The 26,805-nt window shown below is 35.5% G+C and overlaps 1 protein-coding gene across 1 annotated transcript in view; it reads right to left on the reverse strand.

Moving 5' to 3' along the window:
* LOC126888498 (uncharacterized) overlaps positions 1-26,805 on the reverse strand; it is a 157,878-nt gene that overhangs the window by 117,279 nt on the left and 13,794 nt on the right. Inside the window, exons 4-5 of the mRNA XM_050656835.1 lie at positions 14,983-15,124; positions 8,403-8,693 (exon numbers count right to left, since the gene is read on the reverse strand). Of these exons, the coding sequence (XP_050512792.1) occupies positions 8,403-8,693; positions 14,983-15,124 (433 nt within the window). The remainder of the gene's footprint in view (positions 1-8,402; positions 8,694-14,982; positions 15,125-26,805) is intronic.

A 26,805-nucleotide genomic window follows, 5' to 3' on the forward strand; every position in this document is an offset into this window, starting at 1 on the left:
AGTTGCGGTTACTGAGCACTGGCTTGAAGTCAACGAGCCTTTTTTTGTAGAAAAATATTCCACTATTGCTAGGTATGACCGTCCAAGTTCAGCACATGGAGGCACCCTAATTCTTTCTACAAATAATGATTTTTCTCTGGTAACAAAATATGACTTTTTGTTAAGTGAAGCATTTTTTGAGTTTTCCTTAGTTTACAGTAAGAACCTTAATCTTTATATTATTTGCATTTATAGATCACCTGACTCTTCCGTGGAACTATTTTTTCAGAACCTGCTTAATTTGTTAGATGACCTGCCCCATAAAAGCAGAAAAATTTTATGCGGGGACTTCAACATTAATTATGCTGCTGCTTGTGTTACACAAATATCCCTGGTCAACATATTTGAATCATATGGTCTATCAATGCACGTTGATTCTCCTACAAGGATTACAAAAACTTCATCTACCATAAATGATTTTATTGTCTCAGATTTCTCACCCCTTGATGTCTGCGCTACAACTGTTAATGCGGGACTATCTGATCATGAAGCGGTTTATACGAAGTTTAACATCTTTAGCAAGTCCTCCTCGAAAACTCGACGTTTAGGCAGGATTTTTTCCGGTCGGAACTTTCGTAAATTCCAAAATTTATGCTTAACCTCTGAGTGGCACTTTCCTTCCATGGACGTCGATTATAATTTCAGTGATTTTTTGAATAAGCTGGTCTGTATCTTCAATGAAGCATTTCCTTTAATCACAATTAAGCAAAAACATCGCAAACCCTGGACTACCAAAGGTGTCCGCATATCAGCCAAAAACATGCGTTCACTACTGTATATCAAGAAATTTACTACCAACGTCTCTGTTACTGAATATATCACCAAGTACAGGGCAATCTATTTAAAACTTATAAAATCGGCTAAAAAATTGTATTATCAAAATCGTCTCAGAAGCCCCAAAAGTGTTGCAAAAGAAACTTGGTCGATAATAAACGATCTTCGAAATAAAACTCACACAGCTCAAACATTTTCCCTTTCAGACCCAGAAAATCTAAATGAATATTTTGTTAATGTGAGTAAAAATATAACATCAACTATTGTGTCACAACAAGATCCCATTTCCTATCTCGCTAATTCAGGAAAGGTTTCGAATTCATTCTTTATAAGACCGGTCGGTAAATCTGAACTGATCCAAACAATCAATAGTATCAAAAGCAAATCTTCCTGTAGTACCGATGGACTTTCCATAAAAATTTTCTCAAATCTCCCAGACAATGTGTTGGGAGTCCTCATCTCTCTAATAAATGATTCTTTTGAGAAAGGTAAATTTCCAGAGTGCCTAAAGACGGCCATCATTATTCCTCTTCATAAGGGTGGTGAAAAATCTATTGCCTGCAATTATAGACCTATTGCATTACTACCGGTACTCTCCAAAATTATTGAAAGACTCCTAAAAGCCCGACTTATGTCCTTTCTCGTTGATAACAAGATTTTATCACAAAATCAGTTTGGATTTTTAAATAATAAATGTACCACCGATGCCATGTTTTCTGTACTACATGAGGTTTATCAAGCATTAAACAATAATCTCCACACTGCCACTGTTTTTTGTGATTATGCCAAAGCTTTTGATTGTGTAAATCACGACATTTTGATAAAAAAACTAGATTTCTATGGAATTCGAGGTATTTCTTCGAATTGGTTTCAATCTTACTTGGAAAATAGGAAACAACTGGTTAGAGCAAATGATACAGACTCTAGTCTCAAAAATGTTGTATGTGGGGTACCGCAAGGTTCAGTATTGGGTCCTCTACTTTTCCTTATCTTTATTAATGACATCACTAGTTTAAAAATCGATGGAAAAGTTTTTCTTTTTGCTGACGATACCAGTATCACTTGGAGCAACTCAAATATCGCAACTCTTCATGCTACTATAACTTCTGATCTACTCACAATAAAATCCTGGTCAGATTCTAATTTACTCTCTTTTAACGTAGATAAAACAGTAGCATTACCCTATAGAGGAACTCTTCAACCCTTACCTCTTCATAACAGCCAGATCAGTATCGTTGATTCTGTAAAGTTTCTTGGTATTTTTTTAGATAGCAACCTTAAATGGTCCCTTCATGTCGATGTGTTAAGCAAGAAACTATCCTCAGCTTGCTTTGCAATAAGATCTGTCTCTAAGGAAATGGATTTAGCCTCTTCCAAAATAACATACTTTTCATTGTTCGAGTCCCATCTTCGATATGGTCTGCCTTTTTGGGGTTTTGGTACAGCTGCCCAATCCGATGTTATTTTTAAATTGCAAAAAAGAGCAATCAGATATCTGTTTGGCCTCAGAAGAACAACACATTGCAGAAGCTACTTCAAAGATCACAGAATTCTAACATTACCTTCTTTATATATTTTAGAAACTGTTTGCTTAATTCGTAAACATCTACATGTTTTTCCAGAAAGACCTAGACATGACTATTCCACCAGAAATTCTACTTTTGACATATATTTACCGATCCCGTCCAGTGAGTTAGTAAAGAAATCTATATTATATTCTGCAAAAAAACTATACAACCATCTCCCTCTACAACTTAAATCTGCAACATCTTTCCCCAAGTTCCGTAAAATGACTAAAGCCTATTTATCTGAAACACCATATTATTCAATAGCAGAGTTTCTTAACCAATAACTAAGAAATTACAGTATTGTTATGTATAAGTAGAATCTTAATCTATATTTGAGTGTCATATGCAGCAGCATAACTTATTAAATTGCTTATTAAATTTCTTAAGGTAGATTACGCAATTTGCAATTTTTTTTAATTTTTCAATAGTTTGTTACTGATTTTGATTTGTCTTTATTATGTTTTATTTATGTTGACGATTTGTATAATTTTAGTAAATTGTATTTGTTATTGTTTTTATTTATGATTCTTGTAAGCTTTGTCTATAAAATTGTTAAATTTTTCATGACAATAAAGCATGTTTTTATTCTATCCTATTTAGTATTGCTCATTTTAAAGGTCTTTTCAAGCACTACAAAAGTTATTAGTACAGTCGAACCCGCTTATTGGAATAGCCTTTGTACCAGGCAAAAATATTCTTATAACCGGGATATTCTAATAACCGATCATTGGTGGCTAGTCGAAATAAGTGTACCGAATATACGTAATAATATTATTTACATACTATGCCAATGTGTAGTTTTATATACTATGCCAATATTATGTAGTTTTACATACTATGCCAATACATATATCATATATGTACCTACATAATCAGTATATGTAAATTTTTTTAGGTCTTTTTACGTCAATAATACAGTAGTGTAACTACTACTTATCTATGTATGTGTTGAATACCAAATTACATTATATTATGTAATTGAATGAATAAAGTAGCAGTAGGTAATTAATATAAAATATATGCAATATGTAGATATGTAAATATTCTTATTAAAATGCATATATGTAACAAAATTACTTATTTTTTCTTGAGAAATTATCGGTAATTATAGTTTTTTTATTGTCAATCCCTGTGGTCATCCTTAATCCATTGGTTGAATGGAACTTTTATTGGCGGCAAGAAATGGATGAATTTAACAAAGCCATAATTCACATCTTTCAAGCAAATAGGTAAATACTCTCTGGGTGAATTCTAATAAACTGCTTCTAAGAATTTTATAGCAGGCAACAGTGCCTTTGTGTAGACAAATAAAAATTACTTTATGACCCATGCATTTTTCGGCTAGATCGAATTGGTAGGTATTGTACTCGTAACAAAGTAATAAATATTTATTACCCTAATAATATCTAATCCAGCACTACAAACCCTTGACGACTGACCATAATACCAAACATAAGTTAAATTTTTATGTAGTAAATTGTAAAAAAAATATTCGTTGACTTGTAAAATATGCTAATAAGCGGTATTATCTAATTAGAGCCTATTCCAATAAAAGGATAAATTTATTAAGGAGTAAATGGAAACGTTTCGGGAACTCGAATTTATATTCCATAAACCGGGATATTCCTATAAGAGGGATTCTAATAAGCTGGTTCGACTGTATAATATTATACACCTAAAATCGACAGTTTCTCTGTTATTTCAAGTTGAATACACCGATTTGAGCATGTAGCAAAAAACAAACTCTTCTTACCTACCATATCCCTCTTTGTATTTTAACTAGAAGTTTTGCGAAGGAAAGAATCTCTTTGTTTTTTTATAAGCTACAAAAATATTTTAAATAGTTTTTTAGTTAAATGCATAGTTTTAAGGTTTTCGCAAAAATCCGTCCGAAAAGTTGTCATTTTTCAATGAAAATGGCCAATTTTCAACCACGAATAACTCAAAAAGTATTGAGTTTTCAAAAAATAATTATAAATCAGTTTTTGCTTAAAATTAGGTTCTCTAGCCTCTTCTGTGGCTATTTTAACCAAAAATTTTTCACCCCCGAGAAGCGGTGGAAACCACTCCCAAGATAAAAGCGCACATCAGCATAGGATAGACTTTGTTTCTTGAGCTATTCCCTACTTACTGTGAAAATATCAAGTAAATCGATGTAGTAGGATGGAATTCGGAGCCAAATACCCTCATTGACCTATATCAATTTACTTGATATTTTTAGGGAATAGCTCAAGAAACGAAGTCCACCCTTTCTCGGGGACAGAATATCTATAAATTTTTTAAAACTCGGTACTTTCTAAGTTATTCGAATTTATGTATATTCGAGCATATATTATGAATTTCTGAGCACATTTGAATGGGATCTCCGTATAATAATTACTCACTTTTCACAACAACATTGTCTCAACCGTTGGCGTACCAATTAGCAGAATATGCCAGATTGATGGAACATCGAGACAAATGGAGAAAAATCGGCAAGAACAACATAAAATCCCTCATAATAACTTTATGGCCGTATCAGGTATCATATCATAGTTTACTATACATGTATCAGGTATATATACAGGGTGAGGCAAATAAAGGGCCTATTAGAAATATCTCGAGAACTAAAGGCAACAGAATCATGAAAATTGGAAATAAGGGATTTTGAAGAGTCATCTGTTCAATGGAAATATTTTCATCTATTTGCTACTTCCGGTTATAGCGGAAGTTGCTTATAACTTCGTTTTTTAAAGGGGGCACCCTGTATATTTTTACATTTTTGGATTCTCTTCGATGTCTTCTTTCTTAAAATATGAGGTTTTGTAATGTTAGACAGGGTATTTTAAAAGATAATTACGTTTTTTTATTAATTTCGTAGCAATATTCATACCCTGTAGAATTGTAGTAGTTTGACATCTGAAACTCTACTTACGTTCAAATGATTTTTAATATAGTCTACTATTGTTAAGAATCATTAGTATAGCTAAGTTTTTAATTTTAGTATACAGTGTTGGTCGAAACTAGGAATGAGTATTTTCTGAGTTTTCATAAATAGAACACCCTGTATTTTAGTATTGTAATGAAATTATATTTTATGGTACTTTTTTATTTCTTAAGGATTCCCTATACCTAAATGCTTTAATTTGTGCTTAATTGTTAATCGCACCAACAATCTTAACCACGTAGGTATTTTGATAGCTAAACCATTATTGGTAATTTTAAGGACCAGTCTGGAATAATATGTATTTATTTCTGAATAATGATTTGTGATTGAATATTTTCATGGCCAACTTAATAAAATTTTACGTATTTTTTGTTGAAATTAATGTTTAATCACCAATAACTCACAAATTAAAGCAGCTAGGTATAGGGAATACTTATAAAATAAAAAAGTACCATGAAATATCATTTCATTACAATACTAAAATACAGGGTTCCATTTAAGAAAACTCAGAAAATATTCATTCCGGGTTTCGACCAACCCTGTATACTAAAATTTCAAAATTAACTATACTAATGATTCTTAACAATAGTAGACTATATTAGAAATCACTTGAACTTAAGCACAGTTTTTAATGTCAAACTATTACAATTCTACAGGGTGTGAATATTGCTACGAAATTAATAAAAGAAACGTAAATATCTCTTAAAATACCCTGCATAATATGACAAAACCTCATATTTTAAGAAAGAAGATATTGAGGAGAATCCAAAAATGTAAAAACATACAGAGTGTCTCATTTAAAAAAACGAAGTTATAAGCAACTTCCGGTATAACCGGAAGCTATAGAGGTGAAAATATTTTCATTTAATAGATTATCCTTCAAAACCCCTTTATTCCAATTTTCATGATTCTGTTGCCTTTAGTTCTCGAGATAGTTCTAATAGGCCAGTTATCTGCCTCACCCTATAGTGTATTTCTTAGATGCCCCTAAGACGATAATACAAAAAGCAAATCTGTTCGATATATTTTTATACTCATGTATTTGTATTTTGTAAATGCCCTGGCAACATTGTAATGGCAACACCGCCAACCGTTAGGTGCATAATAGCAACGCTAAACTCACTCTCATTAGTCCAGAAAGCCACTGCGCATCCGCTAGGAAAAATATTCTAATTCGGATTTTTTGCACAATCTTACTCAAAAAGGACTCCTTTTAACAAATTTGCATGTTGCCAGGACCAAAAGGTGGTCAAAAATTTTTTAAACGTTTTTTTTTTGTTTTTTTCCTAAAATTGTTTTTTTGCATGGAAAAAAATTTTTTTTAGGTTTTTTGGATCATTCCAAACAGAAAAGGTCTTTAGTGACTTTTCTCTAAAAATGATAATTTTTGACCTATAAGCGATTAAAAATTGAAAAATTGCGAAATCGGCCATTTTTAACCCTCAAAAACTATGTGAAAACCTGAAAATTTGAATGTTGCCAAGGTAGGTAGATATTCTTTAAACATCGATTGATGAAATCCCGAAGAGTTTTTTGCAATACATTATTCAAAACTCCTTTGTTTCTTAATTGCTAATCAAGCGTGCGCGACACTATTTTCCACCGAAAGTATGGTTCAAATGAAAGGAATAAATTCGTTATTTCGTAAACCGGCGATTTTAAGGAAAAATCCCGAAACAGTTCGATTTTTATTTTTAAGTTATGATATTGTGGCATATATGGTATACTAGTGACGTCATCCGTCTGGACGTAATGACGTAATCGATGACTTTTTTAAATGAGAATAGGGGTTATATGCTAGCTTCTTTGAAAGGTTCTTCAATTCTATATTCAGTAATATAAACATTTGCATAATTATTGATACAGGGTGTCCAAAAAATTTTTATTAAATTAAATTATTTGACAAAAAAAGAAGTAGAAGGACACCCTGTATAAATAATTATGTAAATGTTTACATTACTAAATAGAGAATTGAAGAACCTTTCAAATGAGCTACCACACGACCCCTATTCTTATTTAAAAAAATCATCGATTACGTCATCACGCTCAGACGGATGACGTCACTAGTATACCATATGTGCCACAATATCATAACTTAAAAATAAAAATCGACCTGTTTCGGGATTAATCCTTAAAGTCGCCGGTTTACGAAAGAACGAATTTATTCCTTTCATTTGCACCATACTGTCGGTGGAAAATAGTGTCGCGCACGCTTGATTAGCAATCAAAAAACAAAGGAGTTTTGAATATTGTATTGCAAAAAACTCTTTATGATTTAATCAATCGATGTTTAAAGAATATCTACCTACCTTGGCAATATTCAAATTTTTAGATTTTCACATAGTTTTTGAGGGTTAAAAATGGCTGATTTCGCAATTTTTCAATTTTTAATCGCTTATATGTCAAAAACTATCATTTTGAGAGAAAAGTCACTAAAGACCTTTTCTGTTTAGAATGACCCAAAAAATCTAAAAAAACTTTTTTCCATGGAAAAAAGATAATTTTAGGAAAAAAACAAAAAAAAAAAACGTTTAAAAAATTTTTGACCACCTTTTGGTCGTGGCAACATGCAAATTTGTTAAAAGGAGTCCTTTTTGAGTATGATTGTGCAAAAAATCCGAATTAGAATATTTTTCCTAGCGAATGCGCAGTGGCTTTCTGGACTACATTCGATCAACAGCGAAGCAAGAGCAACAAGTGTGAAAAGTCAAATAAAGTGAATTTAGTTCAGTCGAGTCCATTCCTTCTCAGACCCATAATCTGCAACAAGATTTCATACCAGCAACAGAATACAAAGTTTCTAATCAAAATCTGAAAGTCATTATTTTTAATATTGTTAAAGAGATGATCATATATCAGCTGCAAAGATAAGATTTTAATACTTACAAAATAGCTTTAACTAGCACACCAACGAAATAGATAAAATTTAAAGCTCAAACTGGAAATGGCAACAATATGACATAACTGAATAAGACTCAATACACTATATACTCGTAAAATGTAGATAGCTCATTAGTTAATAAATCATATATTTATCCATTACCAAAGATGAAAATTATATAACAAAATACCTATAAAATACATATTATACTTACAGCTTCATCGTAGTTATCCAAATGATCCCTAGTATGACCGTAAGGTAATAGTATATATTGTCCGTGTGAATGGAACGTTATATAAAGCAGTATTTTGTTCGCCACTTTGCTCATATATTTAGATAAACTTTTAACCTCAATCTCAGAGAAAGCATGCGGTCCAGCATAATCAGATTCACACGGGTCGCTACTTGCTCCCATCTCATTCCATTTGTATCCCCAGTTACGGTTAGGATCGGTACCTATACAGCCTGTACCATAATCACTACGAGTTTTTCTCCACAGACGCTCCTATAAGAAAAAAATGAGTTAGTCATTAAAGGATTGCTGTAAAAAATACAAGTAATTATTTGAACTCTTCGTTTAACTTTGCCTTGATTCAGATACGATTTCACTAATGTTGAGTAATTTTTACTAAAGTCATAACTGTTTAAACGGAAATGACTTCACGACCGGAAATAAAGATTTAGGCTCGACTTGTCAATACGTTTCGATTAATATGCCCCATATACTATTTCTGTGACTATAATATTGTACTTCCGACTACAACTTTTTAACCGAAAATGATATAAAAACCAAAAATATACATTTTTGTTCTCATCTTGTTAAGGCATGTCGAATAATATATCGCTTTATACTATTTAGGTGACTTTAAAACGGTACTTGTAGTTGCAACTCTAAAACCGGAAGTCCGATGTCAAATTTAGATTTCACTAATTTTGAATCATTTTTACTAAACTTTCAGTCATAATAATTGTTTAAACGTAAATGATTTCCAAACCCGTAATAAAGAGTCGCTCGACTTTTTTCAATACTATTCGATTGATATGTCACATACCAAGGTCACATGTACTATTTCTGCGACTATGATACAGCACTTCTGGTTAGAACTTTTTAACCGGAAATTATATAAAAACCAAAAGTATACATTTGTTCTTATCTTGCTGAGACACGTCGAATACTACATCGCTTATACTATTTCAGTGACTTTAAAACAGTACTTCCGGTTGAAACTCTAAAACCGGAAGTCCGATGTCAAATTTCTCATCTTTAGTACCATCCTTGGGTTATAAGCTTTCATTCCACACCTCATTTATCATTTTAGCTGTATTAATAACGGATGAGTTATATTCGCGGACGGACGGGCGGACAGACTGACAGACCGTCACGAAACCAGAAGTATATAACCGGAAGATGAAAAGCGAAAATTATTTCTTAGAACGACAGCTGAACAACTAGTGTTGCCTCAAATTTGCACTGAAAAATACTGACAGAAAGTTGATCCATTTAATTAAAACCTCCAGTTTTAACAAAAAAAAAAGGTATCACATGTATTCAACAAAAATGGACAGGAAACAGAAACTGATTTACGAAATATGCAGTAGAAATTAAGTACTGAAAAATAATTGATAAATCTATTGTTTTTTATCTAAACAATTTAAATTTAGCTCAAATAAAAAATTGAAAAGATTATGAGAAACACATAGGTAAATATGAATACTACATTCAAGAACAATAGTGGGTCAAACGGACCCGAATTGCCCGGATACATAAGTAAAATATGTTGCTCGGATTCCTTTTTTTCTTTAGCCCAGTTCTATCTAACTTTGGACATAGGCCTTCCCCAAATCTTTCTATTTCCGTCTGTCTTTGGCTGCGCTTTTCCAGTTAGTTCCTGCAGCTTTAACAATATCGTCCTTCCATCGCATCTGAGGTCTTCCTCTTCCTATTTTTCCTGTCCACAGTCTCCAGTTTTGTATTTCAGCATTCTAACTTTTATCTTCCTGTCTCGCATTGTGGCCTGCAAATCTCCATTTTAACCTTGTTATATGGTCAGTTACATTTTTTACTTTTGTTTTCACTCCTATTCATTTGTTTGATTTTCTATTTTCTGTCTTGTAGTTTTATTTACAACATGTATCTTTATATTTTTCTCTGAGTTATTTCTATTTTGTTCATGTTGGCCTTTGTTAATGTCCATGTTTCTGAGCCATACCTCAGAACACGAAGGATACACTGGTCATATACACGGGTTTTTAGGTACTGTTGTATCTTTGTGCTTTTTAGTATCCATCTTAACTTTCCAAACGCTGCCCACGCCAATCGGATTCTTCTCTATACTTCAATTATTTGGATCTCTTTATTAGCTTTGATTATTTGACCCAGGTATACAGGATGTCCAGAAACTCTACCGACAAACGAAGACAGGAAATTCCTCAGGTAATTTTAAGACAATTTAACCAAATTCACCCAGTCCGAAAATGCTCCCTAAGGGAGCTAGAGCTCTTTGAAAATGGCGTATTGTAACTAGTTTTTCTTAAATACCTCAAGAACGCTTCTAGTTAGAAAAACAAAAATTTGTACGCATATTTATTTTCTAGAGATAAATCTATTCCATCTATTGCGAATTTATAGCACCGGTCATAGGCGTCCGTTTTGGGTAGGGCAACGGTTATTTTATTACATAAATTTTTTTTTCTTTACATTTTAAGCATCTTTCACTTTGGATTATTACATTGTGAGGTATGCTAGTACTAAAAGGTACTCTTGATTAAGTCGGTAGGACACACCATTTTCTAGAAAAATCGATTTGAAAATTTTTCGTCTCTTGAATTTGAAAAAAAATTGAAAAAAAATTGAAAAAAAACGGTGTATTTTATCAACTTGAAGCAAGAGGAACTTTTACTACTAGAATACCTCATAATTTAATAATCTAGTGTCAAAAATGGTTAAAAATTAAAGACAAAAAAGTTATGCGATAAAATAACCGTTGACCTACCCAAAACCGACGCATATGACCGATGATAGAAATTCGCAATTAATGAAATGGATTCATCTCTAAAATAAAATTAAACGTACAAGTTTTCGTTTTTCTAAACAGTTTTTTTTTTAATTTTTTTTTATTTAAAAAACGAAAAATTTTCAAATCAATTTTTATAGAAAACGGTGTATCCTATCGACTTAAAACAAGAGTACCTTTTAGTACAAGAATACCTCACAATTTAATAATCCAGAATCAAAAATGCTTAAAAGTTAAAGACAAAAAAGTTATGCGATAAAGTAACTGTTGCCCTACCTAAAACGGACGCTTATGACCAATACTAGAAATTTGCAATAGATGGAATCGATTTATCTCTGGAAGACAAATACGCATACCAATTTTTGTTCTTATAAATGGAAGCGTTCCGGAGGTATTTAAAAAAAACTAATTACCAGACGCCATCTTCAAATAGCTCTAGCTCCCTTAGGAAGCATTTTCGGACTAAGTGAATTGAATTAAATTGTCTTAAAACTATCTAAGGAATCACCTGTATTCATTTGTCGGTAGAGTTTTTGGACACCCTGTATATATTCGTCAAAAATTTCAATATTCACATTAGTTATATTAATATTTATTCTGTCATTTGTATTTGTCATGATTTTTGTTTTATTTATGTTCATTTTTAATCCTATCTTCTCTGATGCGTGTGCTAGTTGAGTCAGCATTGTGACTAGTTCTTCTTGGTTGGTTGTAATAAGGACAACATCATCGCAATATCTGAGGTGATTGATATTCTTCTCGTTTATGTTGATACCCATGTCTTCCAATTCTAGTTCTCCAAAGATGTCTTCCAGAGCTAAGGTGAAGAGTTTTGGGGATATTACAGTTGAGTTGCTCGGATTAGGATTAACAAAAGATACCAATACTGATTATTTGCAAAAAGAGAGATGTCTGTTTGCCCTCCAAAACCTCATAAAATCGAAACAACTAACAGTATGTACGAAGATACAAGTGTATAAAACAACCATACGACCCATTGTAATGTATGGAAGCAAAACGTGGACAATGACAAAGGCAAGTAAAGAGAGACTACGTGTTTGGGAAAGAAAAATCCTAATGAAGTTTTTTGGGCCTCTGCTGGATAAAGCGTCGAGACAATATAGGATAAGAACTAAAAAAGAGCTCAAAGAACTTTACCCAGACGCCAACATCATAAAAGAAATAAAGTCCTTCTTCTTCAAGTGCCGTCTCCTAATCGGAGGTTGGATATCATCATCACTATCTTTACTCTATCCACCGCTGCTCTAAAGAGTTCTATAGAACTGCATCTAAACCAGTCCCTTAAATTCTTTAACCATGACACTCTCCTTCTTCCTATACTCCTTCCGCCTCTTATCTTTCCCTGTATTATCAGTCTTAGCATTTCATATCGCGGTCCCCTCATTACGTGTCCCAGATATTGTAACTTTCTTATTTTTATTGTGTTTATTATTTCGCATTCTTTACCCATTTCTCGCAGTACTTCCGTGTTCGTTTTCCTCTGTGTCCATGCTATTCTAAGCATTCTTCTGTAACACCACATTTCAAATGACTGTAGCTTATTTATGTGTTCTTGCTTTAATGTCCAGCTTTCAAGTCCATATTGTAGTATCGAGAACACGTAGCATCTCAAATCTCTTGCTCTCAGTTCTAAGCTAAGGTCTTTTTTGCAGAGAACTGTTTTCATTTTTACAAACGCATTTCTTGCTATTTCTATCCTGGTCCTTATTTCTGTTGTTTGATCATTTTTCTCTGAAATCCAGGTTCCTAGGTATTTGTATTTATCAACCCTTTCTATCGGTATATTTCCCAAATGTATGCTTGTTTGTATGTTTGTTTTCTTAGTTATTATCATGTATTTGGTCTTTTTTATATTCATTTTTAGTCCATATTCTTTACAGAAATTGTTTGTTTTGTTCAGTAGTAGTTGGAGTTGTTCAGCAGAGCTTGCTATAATCACGGTGTCATCTGCATATCTTATGTTGTTAATAGATCTTCCGTTAATTATTATTCCTTCACTTTGAGATAGCAATGCTTCTTCAAAAATGGCTTCACTATATGCATTAAAGAGTAATGGAGACATAATACATACCTGCCGAACTCCTCTCCTGATTTCAATTTCTGGACTGGGTTCGTTATCTATTACAATTTGTGCTCTTTGATTCCAGTAAAGGTTTGTTATTATTCGTAAGTCCCTTTTGTCTATGTTTTTTGTCTTTAGAATTTGGACTAATTTTTCATGTCTTACTTTGTCAAAAGCCTTCTCAAAATCAACGTAACAAACATGCACATCCACATTCATGTCCATGCATCTTTGAGCTAACACACTAAAAGCAAATAACGCCTCTCTGCTTCCTAGTCCGTTTCTGAACCCAAACTGACTATCATCTATTCCTTCTTCTAGTTTTTTGTTTATACGACCATGTATTATTTTCAAGAATAATTTGAGAATGTGACTTATTAATGATATTGTTCTGTATTCACTGCAATCTTTAGCGTTTGTATTTTTAGGGATAGCACAAAAGGTTGAGAGTAACCATTGTTTTGGTATGTTTCCTGTTTTGTACACTGTGTTAAACAAGTCTACGATAATGTCTAAGGTTTCATCATTTATACATTTTAAGCTTGCTACTGGGATTTGGTCTGGACCTACTGCTTTACCATTTTTGCTGTTTTTTAATGCCGATTTAATTTCTTCTTTTAATATCTTCAAAACCGTATCATCTTCTACTTCGACTTCCATCTGCTCTGTTCTATTGTCTTTGAACAATTCATTTATGTATTCTGTCCATCTCTTTAATTTTTCGTTAGTACTCAACACAAGTTTCCCATCTGTATCTTTTAGTATTCCCGGTTTTCTTTTTCTGTTGATCTGCGTTAATTCCTTAATTTTTTTATATGTGTTGAAATTATCATGTCTTTTCTGGTGTTCTTCTATTTTTGGTGTTCTTTTCTGGTGTCTTTTCTGGTGTTTTATAAGACTCCAATGGACAATACAACTCAGAAGACATTCTGACCAAAGAACAGTAAGACTGGCGTGGAAGGAAGTCCCAACTCCCAACTGGAAGAAGACCACGCGGACGCTCTCAACTCCCGTGGCGAGATAATATATCAGGAGAGCTGAAAACTATGGGAGTGGAGAATTGGATGGAGGGTGCTCAAGGGAGTGAACAGTGGAGGCACGTTGTCAAGTCAGCTAAAACCCACGAAGGGTTGTAACGCCACGGAGTAAGTAAGTACTTATTATTATTATTCTAAATATTTATAAGCACATTAGTTTTAAATAATTGATGGATTCGACCGTTACTTGATGGAAGTTCATTTTATCTCACAATAAAACACTGAAAAACGTTTGTTTTTCTATACTTCCACAAAATTTATTACAACTATGTTATTACTACAGCTGTTTCGGCAAAATGCCTACATACGCACTTCACCTTCTAGATCATAATCATTCTTTCAATGAAGAGTTTCAAATTCTACATATTCAAAATAAAGGCCTTAAGCTATCACTTTTAGAATCAATGGAAATTAATAAATTGAAAAATACAGATATAATTCTGAATGACCAACTCGAGACAAACAGCTCCCCACTCCTCAACCTCTTCAGTTAAAGACTTAAAAAGGCAAACACATTGTAAAATATATCACTTGAGAAAGGCACTTTGCCGAAACAGCTGTAGTAATAACATAGTTGTAATAAATTTTGTGGAAGTATAGAAAAACAAACGTTTTTCAGTGTTTTATTGTGAGAACACATTAGTTTTGTTTATTAGTTACCTCAGTGTGTGAATACACAAATCCGTCTGGGTTTATAACAGGAAAGATGTACCAATCGTGACTTTCGGCCATAGCTCTAACGGCAGGATCTTTACTGTGCAAGATTTCATTTAGAATGAATGTTGTAGTGGGAGCGGCAATCCTTAAAACAATTAACGCTTATGAGAATAATATTTGAAGTAAGTTTAATTGGATAACACAATATGAATATAAAAGGAAACATAAAATAATCGGGGGCCACCATATACAGGGTGTTTGGTAAAGAATGGGCCATAGCTTAACCTTAGATTTCTAAGCTTAAAATAGGTCGATTTAAGCTAACTTAACTTAGTACGAAAGTTGATAATAACCGAAATACAGGGTGTAAAAATTAAACTTTTATTTTGTTTATTCTTGAATATTTCCTGACAAACATGGGATAACAACACCAAATTTGGTAAAAGGAGGTTTTTTGGGATGAAAAATCTAAATTCGCTAACAAAAATGATGTATTACCAGAGGGCGCCACATACAATTTTCAGCGCTCATTTAATACGTTTAATTTTTTTTATCCCCCACTCTACATACTTTTTGAATCAAAACTTTTATTCTCTTAATATTTTTAATTAAAAAAGATATACCACATTCATCTCGCTAAGCTTAACTGTTTTCGAGATAAACGCATTTTAAATCTGCGATACAAAATAATTTTTTGCATAATACCATTTAGTTAAACCGGAAAAACCAGCTTGAAACAATAATAATTGTGGCAGTTCTCATATTTATGTTCCATATAAAGAAATTCAATTTAAAGAAATTTGCGATACATTTTTGTAAATTTTTATGGTTGTTATTTTTCGGGTGTAACTACAATGATATTGTTACGTTTTTTTTTTTAGGAAATATTACGCGAATTGACTTTTAATTATTATTAAATAAATAAAGACTTACTTGAAATTGTTTATTTATAACACTTACAATTAACACTTATTTAACAACAATATCTAATTTATTTTACACTTTCTAACATTTAATTTATTTACAAATACGACTTATCTACTTTACAAATACATACATTTCAGCAACCCGATCAAACAATAAAACAATATATCGCGTCGAATATATTAACTGACTGACTGCTGCTTAAAAATCATCCGCTTATATAGATACGGCTCTGCTTCGAGAACATTTGGAAGGCCTGGGCGGGTCCACGCCTATCATCGGGGAAACTTCTGGATTAGCGGAGACATTACTCGTCGATGACGTGTCGCTGTTGTTTGTTGACTACTAGGGGCAGGGCCGGCCTCAGTTAGAAATTCGTCACATTGCCCCTCATTAAAAGATGGTTCCTCCTGGAACCTTGTCAGGACTGGAACTGGATGCTGGTATCGGCAACTGGACCCTCTTTTACAACTCCCAGTTGTATAAAAGTGACAGGGGACGGTCTTCTTTCCGCACCAGTAACTATGCGGATTGCAACAGACTAACACCTGGACCTCGGTGTCTTGGAAAATTTCTTCTACCATATTTCGGATAACTCTCCAGTCTAATTGGCTGTATTCTAACTTTGGTATGGCTAACTTTTGCACGTCGGACTCCAACACGTGCTCTCTCAATTGAATTAATGCATCCCATACATCTTGGTAGGTAGGTTGGTCACGGACAGTGTCTTTTGTTACCAGATAGAATAGGTAACGTGATGCATCTTGGAGTTTCAATGCTTTGCCAGGAGCTGGCAGTTGGCATTGAAGTTCTGCAACTCGACCAAACTTCCTTCGGAAGGCGGATGCCAACCCTCGTGCGTCTTTGATACTGGCCGGGATGGTATGGGCCAGCGAATAGTCATCGGGAAGTGCGAGAAGATCTCGCTTTTCTTCAGTGGTAACACCATGTCTTGCTTTACCGGTACCTCCGTAGGCACCCATGAACTCTTCAAAGGTAAGGTCAGGTATTTCTCGAACTTGGTTGACTTCCGCTTCTTCATCTACGTCGTGGTCTCCCTCGTACGGCGCCAACCGGTTATGGTGGACTATCATCGGCTTTCCCCTAGGAATCTTGCTTATTCGGTAGATAACGTCATTGATTTTCTTGACAATGAGGTACGGACCTTCCCAGAACTGGTGCAACTTGGGAGAGCAACCTGTTCGCTTCCTTGGATTATAAAGCCAGACTTTGTCGTTCTCCTTGAAACATCCCTTCTCAGCTTGGGTATCGTATCGTTTCTTCATTCGGTCGCTAGCGATCTGAAGATTAGAACGGACCAACTCATGTATATCGTCCATTCTTCTTCGTAATTCATTCACGTAATCCTCACCAGCAACATCTTCTCCAGGTCGACATCCAAACTCTAGATCACAGGGTAGACGCATCTCACGTCCAAATAGGACTTTTGCTGGTGTTTGGCCAGTTGATTCATTAACAGCAGATCTATAGGCCATTGCGAAGAACGGAAGGTACTGGTCCCAGTCTCGTTGATGATTGGACACCATCTTTGTCAAATACTTGCCGACTGTCCTATTCATACGCTCCACCATTCCATCCGATTGCGGGTGATAGGCCGTGGTTCTTGTCTTCTTCATGCCTAGTTTATCACAGATTCCTTGAAATAGATCGCTCTCAAAGTTCCTTCCTTGGTCACTATGGATCTCCAGAGGTACTCCAAATCGGCTGATGCAGTGTTTGATTAACACATCTGCAATAGTGGCGGCCTTCTGGTCTGGAATTGCGTAGATCTCCACCCACTTCGTGAAGTAATCCATTACCACCAACATGTATTTGCATCCATTGTCACTTTCTGGAAATGGCCCGGCAATATCCAAAGCTATTCTTTCAAACGGACTTCCAACATTGTACTGTCTCATAGGAGCCTTTCTTTTCCGGTAGGGTCCGTTACTTGTAGCACAGGTAGTACATTTCTTACACCAGTCCTTCACATCGTCGGAACTATTCATCCAATAAAATCGTTCCCGAATTCTCTGAAGGGTCTTCTTTACACCAAAATGCCCTCCTGATGGACTGTCGTGTAACTGACTAAGTACTTCGGCTACTCTGCTCTTTGGAATCACCAACTGTGTTCTTCTCACTGAACCATCATCATTTTCTATTACTCGTTTAAGCAAGCTGTCTTCCAAGATAAATGAGTCCCACTGGGCCCAATACGTCTTAACTACTGAGCCTAGGCTTGATATTTCTTGCCAAGATGGTCGACGATTTTCTTCTTTCCATTTTAGAATCTTCTGTAAAATTGGATCTTTTTCTTGTTCTTCCTTGATCTTGGTAGGCGTCCACTCGTCGTTGACCACTGTTGTTCTTAGTACTGCTGCTTCCTTTGACTCTGTTTTGTTGCAATGGGAACATTCTGCTGGACACGGTCTTCTAGATAGAGAATCAGCGTTCCTATGGCTAACTCCGGCCCGATGCTCGATCTTGAAATCGTATTCCTGAAGTCGTTCAATCCATCTGGCTATCTGACCCTCTGGATTCTTAAACTGCATTAATTATTTAAGGGCGGCATGGTCGGTTCGGATTAGAAACTTCCTTCCATAGAGGTATTGATAGAAGCGTTCTACTGATTTCACTACTGCTAGAAGTTCTCTTCTCGTGACGCAATAATTTCGTTCAGGTTTTGAAAGCACTTTACTAAAATATCCAAGGACTCGTTCCTGTCCTTCTTGAATCTGCGACAGCACTCCTCCAATTCCCACATTACTTGCATCCGTATCTAAGATGAACTCTCCTTCGGGCAGTGGATACCCTAATATTGGCGCTGTAATTAAATGCCTCTTCAAAGTTTCAAAGGCCGTTCGGCAGTCTCCATCCCAGCAATAATCTCTTGCTTCCTCTGTAAGTCGCGTTAATGGCTTAGCGATATCTGCAAACTTCTTAATGAACCTCCGGTAGTAAGTACATAGTCCCAGAAAACTTCTCACCTGATGTTTATCAGTTGGTTCAGGCCATTCCTTAATGGAATCGATTTTTCCTTTGTCCACGGCCACTCCTTCTTTGCTGACTGTATGGCCTAGATAATTGACTTTACTTTGAAATAGCTGGCATTTCTTGGGGTTTAACATTAACTGGGCAGCTTTAAGTCGATTAAAAACGTCTTCTAAATTCTTCAGGTGGTTTTCAAACGTCTCCCCCAAAAAGATTATGTCGTCTAAATATACCAGGCACGTTTTCCAAGATAACCCTCTCAACACATTTTCCATAAGCCTCTCAAATGTCGCAGGAGCATTACAGAGTCCAAACGGCATAACGTTGAATTCCCATAATCCAGCTCCTGTCGTGAAGGCCGTCTTCTCCTTGTCCACTGGATCCATTTCTACCTGCCAATATCCAGACTTCAAGTCCAACGTAGAAAACAATTTACTTCCAGCCAATGTGTCCAACGTGTCGTCGATCCGAGGCAGAGGATAACTATCTTTCTTGGTAACATTATTCAACAAACGGTAGTCCACACAGAACCTCGTGGTTCCATCTTTCTTCTTGACCAGGACCACTGGAGAGACCCATGGGCTCGTAGAAGGTTCTATCACCCCGTCTTTCCTCATTTCTTGAACAATCCTTTCAGCTTCCTCTCTCTTCGCCTGTGGTAATCGTCGAGCTGTTTGACGAATTGGCCTAGCGGTACCAGTGTCAATTTTATGTTTGACAACTGTCGTTCTTCCTGTCTTTCCTCCTTTCGGTACGAATATGTCACGATATTGCCGAAGAAATTCCCTTAATTTCCTTTTTTCCATTTGATTTAGAGATTGGCCTGCAACTGCAACCATTTGGTCGAACTTGTCGTTGGAATTATCTGATGTTGTCGTCTGACGGATTATGGACGTCACGGGTACACAAGTTCCTATTTTTGTCTCCTTCTTGATGGTCACTGGGTAGTCATTGACATTAATCAATCTTACGGGAATTTCTTTCGCAGAAGTAACTAATTCCTTTCCAATTATGATTCCTCGGCCAACCTCCTCGTCGTGGTTCCATGGCTCCATCATAACAGGTGTTCCTTCTTCTACAATTCCCTGTAGCCGCGCTACGATGATCGTTTCACTCCTCGCAGGCACAACTGTATCTTCTTTAATGGCTGCTAGCACAGTGCTGTCATCGTGTGGATGAAGAAATACCTCCTCGTTGCCAACTTTGATTACCCTATTCTTAAAATCCAATTGAAATCCATGCAAATTCATTACGTCCATTCCTAATATAACATCTTCTTCGATGTCTGCAACTATGACAGTATGGACGAACTTTTCTGCTCCAATCCCTAATTGTATCTGGATTTCTCCATGGGTTTTGGCGTTTTCACCTGTGGCAGTCCGCAGTCGCAACCTCGTTGGTAAGAGTTTCTTACGGCTGTTTAAAACTGACGGTCGTATAATGGTCCTGGTCGCTCCGGTATCCACCAACAATGTATACTTTTTACCATTTATTTCTCCATCCACATATACACTATCTTCACGACATTTCAAAGAAGCTATTAGTATGAGAGGGTCTTTGGAAAAGTTGCGGGTCGAAGCTGCCCCCCTAAGGCCGACCCGTTCTAGTTTTCCTGCTGGTGAGTCTCTTGATTGTTATTGTACCTAGGGTACTTACATGAACTCCGCACGTGTCCCATTTCACCACAGTTCCAGCACCTTATGGTCTTCGTTTTCTTGGATGAAATGCCCTTTATCATATTGACAATCTGGTCCAGTTTGTCTTCATCCTCTTCCTCTTTCACAGTCCTAACTTTACTGTACCCGCCAGATGCCTGGGTAGCTGATTCGTATTCGAGGGCTGCAGACAAGGCATCAACCAGCGTCTTGTGACGAGCTAATCGCAGTGTTCTTTGCATTTCATGATCACGAAGGCCATCAATGAATGTTTGAACAGCCAACTTTTCCATCATGTCTTCGGGAGCTGTTGGATATGCATACCGTACTAACCTGGCAATATCGACCTCGTATTCTTGAAGAGCTTGATCTTTCTTTTGTCTTCGATTTTTAAACTGCGACTGATAGACATGCTCTAAATGTTCGTGCCCGTATCGCATATTCAGTCTCTTTTTAAGCTGCTCGAAGTCATCTGTCTCCTCTACGGCTATGGTCTGGAGGACATCCAAAGCGTCGCCTCGAAGAGCAATAGTGAGGTTTACAGCCTTTTCTTTTTCGGACCATCCGTTCGCTCTGGCCGCCGATTCGAACTGTTTCATGTAGTTGTTCCATGATGACTTTCCGTCGAAATTTGGCAGCTTAACACGAGCATGACCCACACTCCCTTCAGCTATCGACCGTGGCTCCAATTTGTATTTGGTTTCATCATCTTTAATATCTGTTAAGATGGGTTCCATCCCTTTGTCTACTTTTTCCGTTTCCTCCATTTTCTTTTCTATTTCCTTGATCTTTTCTTCAAAAGTAGATTTTATGGACGATATCTTGTCGTCAAAATCCGAAGTGACCCTAGAGATCTCGTTAGTCATTTTGCTGTCAAGGGATGAAATATCACCCGAAACTTTCTTCTCTAACGATGCAATGTCTGTCGAAACTTTCAAAACATCCGAGGAAACTTGGGAAATTTCACCAGAAACCTTTTTCTCTAACGATGTGATCTCTGTTGAAACTTTGTTCTCCAGCGATGTAATGTCTGTCGAAACTTGGGAGATTTCACTAGAAACTTTGCTCTCTAACGATGTAATGTCTGTCGAAACTTTAGAAACATCGGAGGAAACTTTCGAAATCGACGAGATCACAGCAGCATGCTTGTCTTCAAACAAATAGGTTTCTGGATCTTGACCCTCTTCCTGAAGAGCGTTCTTTAGACGTTCGACCAGATCAGCCTTTTTCCCAGTAGAACTTAGATCCCTTTCTTCCAATTCAAGTCTCAGGTCTGCAATTTTTAGCTTACACAAGGTAGACATGATCACACACTTTATTTATTACGATTTATATTTTATTTATTTTTACAGATCCCACTTCTGACACCACTTTGTTACGTTTTTTTTTTAGGAAATATTACGCGAATTGACTTTTAATTATTATTAAATAAATAAAGACTTAGTTGAAATTGTTTATTTATAACACTTACAATTAACACTTATTTAACAACAATATCTAATTTATTTTACACTTTCTAACATTTAATTTATTTACAAATACGACTTATCTACTTTACAAATACATACATTTCAGCAACCCGATCAAACAATAAAACAATATATCGCGTCGAATATATTAACTGACTGACTGCTGCTTAAAAATCATCCGCTTATATAGATACGGCTCTGCTTCGAGAACATTTGGAAGGCCTGGGCGGGTCCACGTGTAACATAGTACGTTAACCCTTAGCATTGAATAAAATATTATAAGTATAGTTTATAGTAATGTAAATATGTTTCGGCATTGACCGGTATTGACCTTATGATTTATTGTATATAAACGAACCAAAGAATTGACGAGACATTCAGATCAATCGATTAGTCACGATGAAGCAATAATACCTTAGTTATTGTTTACATATATACTGTTGTTTAATTGTTTAAACGAACGCTGTGAAGTTCAAATATATTTATAAAGTGAAAATGGTATATTATTATACATCCCGCACTTAGGGCACAATAGCTCAACCACCAGACCTAGTACCACGTCATGGCGACCTGCCTAATTGGAAAAGCATGCTAAGCTCCAGCCTTTTGGACCCGAAGGAAAGTACGCAGAAAATAGTTGTTATAAACTAGAAATGGGAAGTAAAACCAATCCAATAGAGAAACGAACCAAAGTCGACACAGGGGAGAAACTTTAAGAGGACAATCCAAAGAAGCAATCCAGGTGTAAAGAGACAAGGTAAGAATTTATCCTATTTTTATACTTCCTTTATCGAACTTTTATTATTATTTTCAAATTTTTATTATCATGATGGACCGAGTTTAAGGTATTGACATTATTTTATAGGGATTCTAAAATATAATATTCTTTAATATTCATTGACATGACATTTTACTAATGATTTAACTTAATATAACATAATATTTTTTTAATATAATGAGCAATGATTAGATTTACTTTAAATGTCGGCTAATTGGGAAACTTTTGAAAATAAATTAGATAGCCTGTTAAAAGAAAGTGATAAACAGAGTAAAAGAGCATTGAAAAAAGCAATACCCAAAAATATAGAAGTACGATTGGACATAATCAGCAACCTAATCACTACATATAACGAGTTCATTGCACTGGTAAGCAAAAACGAAGGAATCCTTAACGACGCTCAGCGTACTATTTGTAGCAATTATTTCTGCAAAATCAGGGATAAGGTTATCAGAACTTTCCAAGCTCTAGACTCAAGGATAATAGTTCCCGAGACGATTACATAACATATAAGAAAAGATATAGTGGAAGCACAGGACCACAGCGAAACTGAGGAAACATGGCCTTAAACATGAACGACTTTCTAACTACAGCGAGTAGGGTGTTGCCCAGAGAATTCGATGGAGAAATCGGGAAGTTGCAAGCATTCGTGGATGCATTAGAATTCGTAAAATCGATACAAGAAGGGCACGAAAATACAGCGATAACACTGGTAAAATCAAGGCTTATTGGAAAAGCGAGAAGTCTAATCACGACAGAGGATTCCATCGAGAAAATTATAGACACATTAAAGAAAAATATAAAAGGAGATAGTCCTAAATTGGTAATAGCCAAGCTGAATAGGAAGAAACAAGCCCATAGGGACGCGACAACATACGCTACAGAAATAGAAGAATTGGTAGAACAACTGAAAACAGCGTATATAGCGGAAGGAATGCCCGGAGACCTGGTTAGAAAATACGCGGCAGAAGCAACAGTCAATACATTGACGCGAAATGCAAGTTCGGAAAGGGTAAGGATAATAATGGAAGCAGGGAAGTTTGACACACCACAGGAGGCGTTGACAAAATTTTTGTCAGTAGACACGTCAGATGAGCAGCAGAATAGAGTGCTGAACTATAAGACCAACTTTAGAGGAAACAGTAGTAGAGGTCAGGACAGAAATTGGAATAGAAACAATTATGAGAGACAGCAAGGAGAATGGCGAAATAACAACGGTACTAGATATAGAGGAGACCCAAGATATAGGAGAAATCAGGAATATTATAATAGGGGAAACAGTAGATCAAATTTTAACAGAGCAAATAATGCCAATATTAGAACTTGCGAAAGCGAGAGTACAAGCGAAAATTCGCCTGAGGAAACGCAGTTGGGGTTTTAAATGGAAATAGGGTTAGGGTCAATCCCAACCGTCTCACAAAAGAAAGTAGCCATTATATTTACAACTTTGACTTAACACTCTCTAACTTTGTAGAAATTTACACAAAAATATCGAATAAAATACACACATTTATACTGGATACAGGAGCAGATATTTCCTTATTAAAAATTGAGGATGATTTCCCACGCCAAGCAATACAAAGAAACTCAATAGTCAAAATAAAGGGAGTTACGCAAGGAGAATTACAAACGTTAGGGAGAGTAGACACTTTACTAAACATAAATGGAAACACTTTTCTTCATAGCTTCCAGGTAGTTAGGAAAGACTTTCCGATACCCACAGATGGAATAATCGGGAGAGACTTCATAACCAAATATCAATGTATGTTAGACTATTCCGACCTGAAACTACACGTAAAAACTGACGATGATTATTACATTAGTCTTATTATTCTTGATAACACAAATCAGAACAACATAGCAATTCCACCGAGATGCGAAATTTATAGATTAATCAATGGATTTAAAAGTATAAATGAGAATATAGTCGTAGAACAACAGGAAATTATACAAGGAGTTTTCATAGCAAGATCGATCATTTCAAGGAAAAACCCATATATCAAAATTTTGAATACAAACTATGAGAGTGCGATTATCAATACAAATGACATCAAAACATTGGAGCTGAACCTATATATAAGGTGGATAATGTTATGGAAAACAGGAAGAAAATATTGCAGGAATCACTGAATCTAGAAGTTCCTGAGTATGCGAAAGAGAAACTAGTAGCCTTGTGTGAAGATTTTGCAGACATCTTTGCATTAAAAGACGACATATTAACACATAATAATTTTTACGAACAGAAGCTACGGGTGAAGGATACTACCCCAGTATATATTAAAAATTATCGTACCCCACATTTTCAAACATCGGAAGTCAACGCGCAGGTAAACAAAATGCTAAAGCAAGGTATCGTAGAACCTTCAATGTCGGAATACAACAGTCCAGTAGTTTTAGTACCTAAAAAATCAATAGACGGAAGCAAGGCGTGGAGATTGTGCATTGATTTTAGACAACTTAATAAGAAGTTAGTCACATATAAATTCCCGTTACCGCGCATAGATGCAATTCTAGATCAATTAGGAAGATCTAGGTGGTTTTCAGTCCTGGACCTAATGTCAGGTTTCCACCAAATCCCACTAGAAAAAGCCTCAAGAAAATACACCTAATTCAGTACAGAGAAAGGATCATTTCAGTACACAAGATTACCGTTTGGGTTAAACATAAGCCCAAATAGCTTTTCAAGAATGATGTCGATAGCATTCTCAGGATTGACACCTGAAAAAGCATTCCTATATATGGACGATATAGTTGTAATAGGCATATCAGAAAATCATCACTTAACTAACTTAAGAAAGGTATTCGAAACATGCCGGAAATTCAACCTAAAGCTAAATCCTGAAAAATGCCAATTCTTCCGAAAAGAGGTTACTTACTTAGGGCATGATTTATCTCAAGACGGCGTACGACCAGATAAAGCAAAATATTCGGTAATTGAGAATTATCCTACCCCTACAAACGCTGATGAAGCAAAAAGATTTGTAGCTTTTTGTAATTATTACAGACGATTTATTAGGAAATTTGCAGAAATTTGTATACCGCTAAATAGATTGGCAAAGAAAAAAGTGAAATTTGAATGGTCGACAGAGTGCGAAAATTCTTTTCAGAAGCTAAAACTGGCATTAACAAACCCTCCTATACTTCAATATCCGGACTTCAACAAACAATTTATTTTGACAACGGATGCATCTAATACAGCATGTTCAGCAATTCTGAGTCAAAACTATGATGGTATAGATCTACCCATAGCATATGCATCACGTGCCTTCAAGAAAAGTGAAATCAATAAGCCTATAATTATGAAAGAACTGCTAGCTATACATTGGTGCATAAATCATTTTAAATGCTATCTATATGGGGCACCGAAATTTATTATTAAAACAGATCACAAACCATTGAGCCATCTGTTCTCCATGACAGAACCTACATCTAAACTCACAAGAATTAGGCTAGATTTGGAGGAATACAACTTTGACATACACTACATCACAGGAAATAATAACTACGCGGATAGTATTTCAAGAATATCCGTGGATCAGCTGAAAGACTTATATATTGATAATACTCATATCTTGGCAATAACAAGGGCCCAAGCAAAAAGAAATGCAGGGTCTAAGGTAGAGTGCGGAAAGCCCGTCCCGAATCAAGCAAAGATTAACACTCACAGTCAAGGAAAAGCTGTAAGGAAGGTACTAAATAATTTAGAAGCACATAAGCTACCAATCCTGTCTTTTGTAGATAACCGTATTTCTCTCGAGATGAACATACGGATCAGAAACAGGATACGGGTTTGCGAAAGACTGCCTACCAATTTTACCAACTTTGATTTAGGTCAAGCGTTGGGAAAGCTTAATAAGCTTGCGGAGGCTAGAGGAATCAAAAGAATAAAAATATATACGAATGACGCTATTTTCACAAACTGCACAATCACAGAATTTATAGAGAAAGGAAATAAAGTATTAAAAAATATAGAAATATGCATTTGCGAAGTACCTAGAACAATAACGGA

Source organism: Diabrotica virgifera, chromosome 7 (genome assembly GCF_917563875.1).
Source record: "Diabrotica virgifera virgifera chromosome 7, PGI_DIABVI_V3a".
Classification (NCBI taxonomy): Eukaryota; Metazoa; Arthropoda; class Insecta; order Coleoptera; family Chrysomelidae; genus Diabrotica; species Diabrotica virgifera.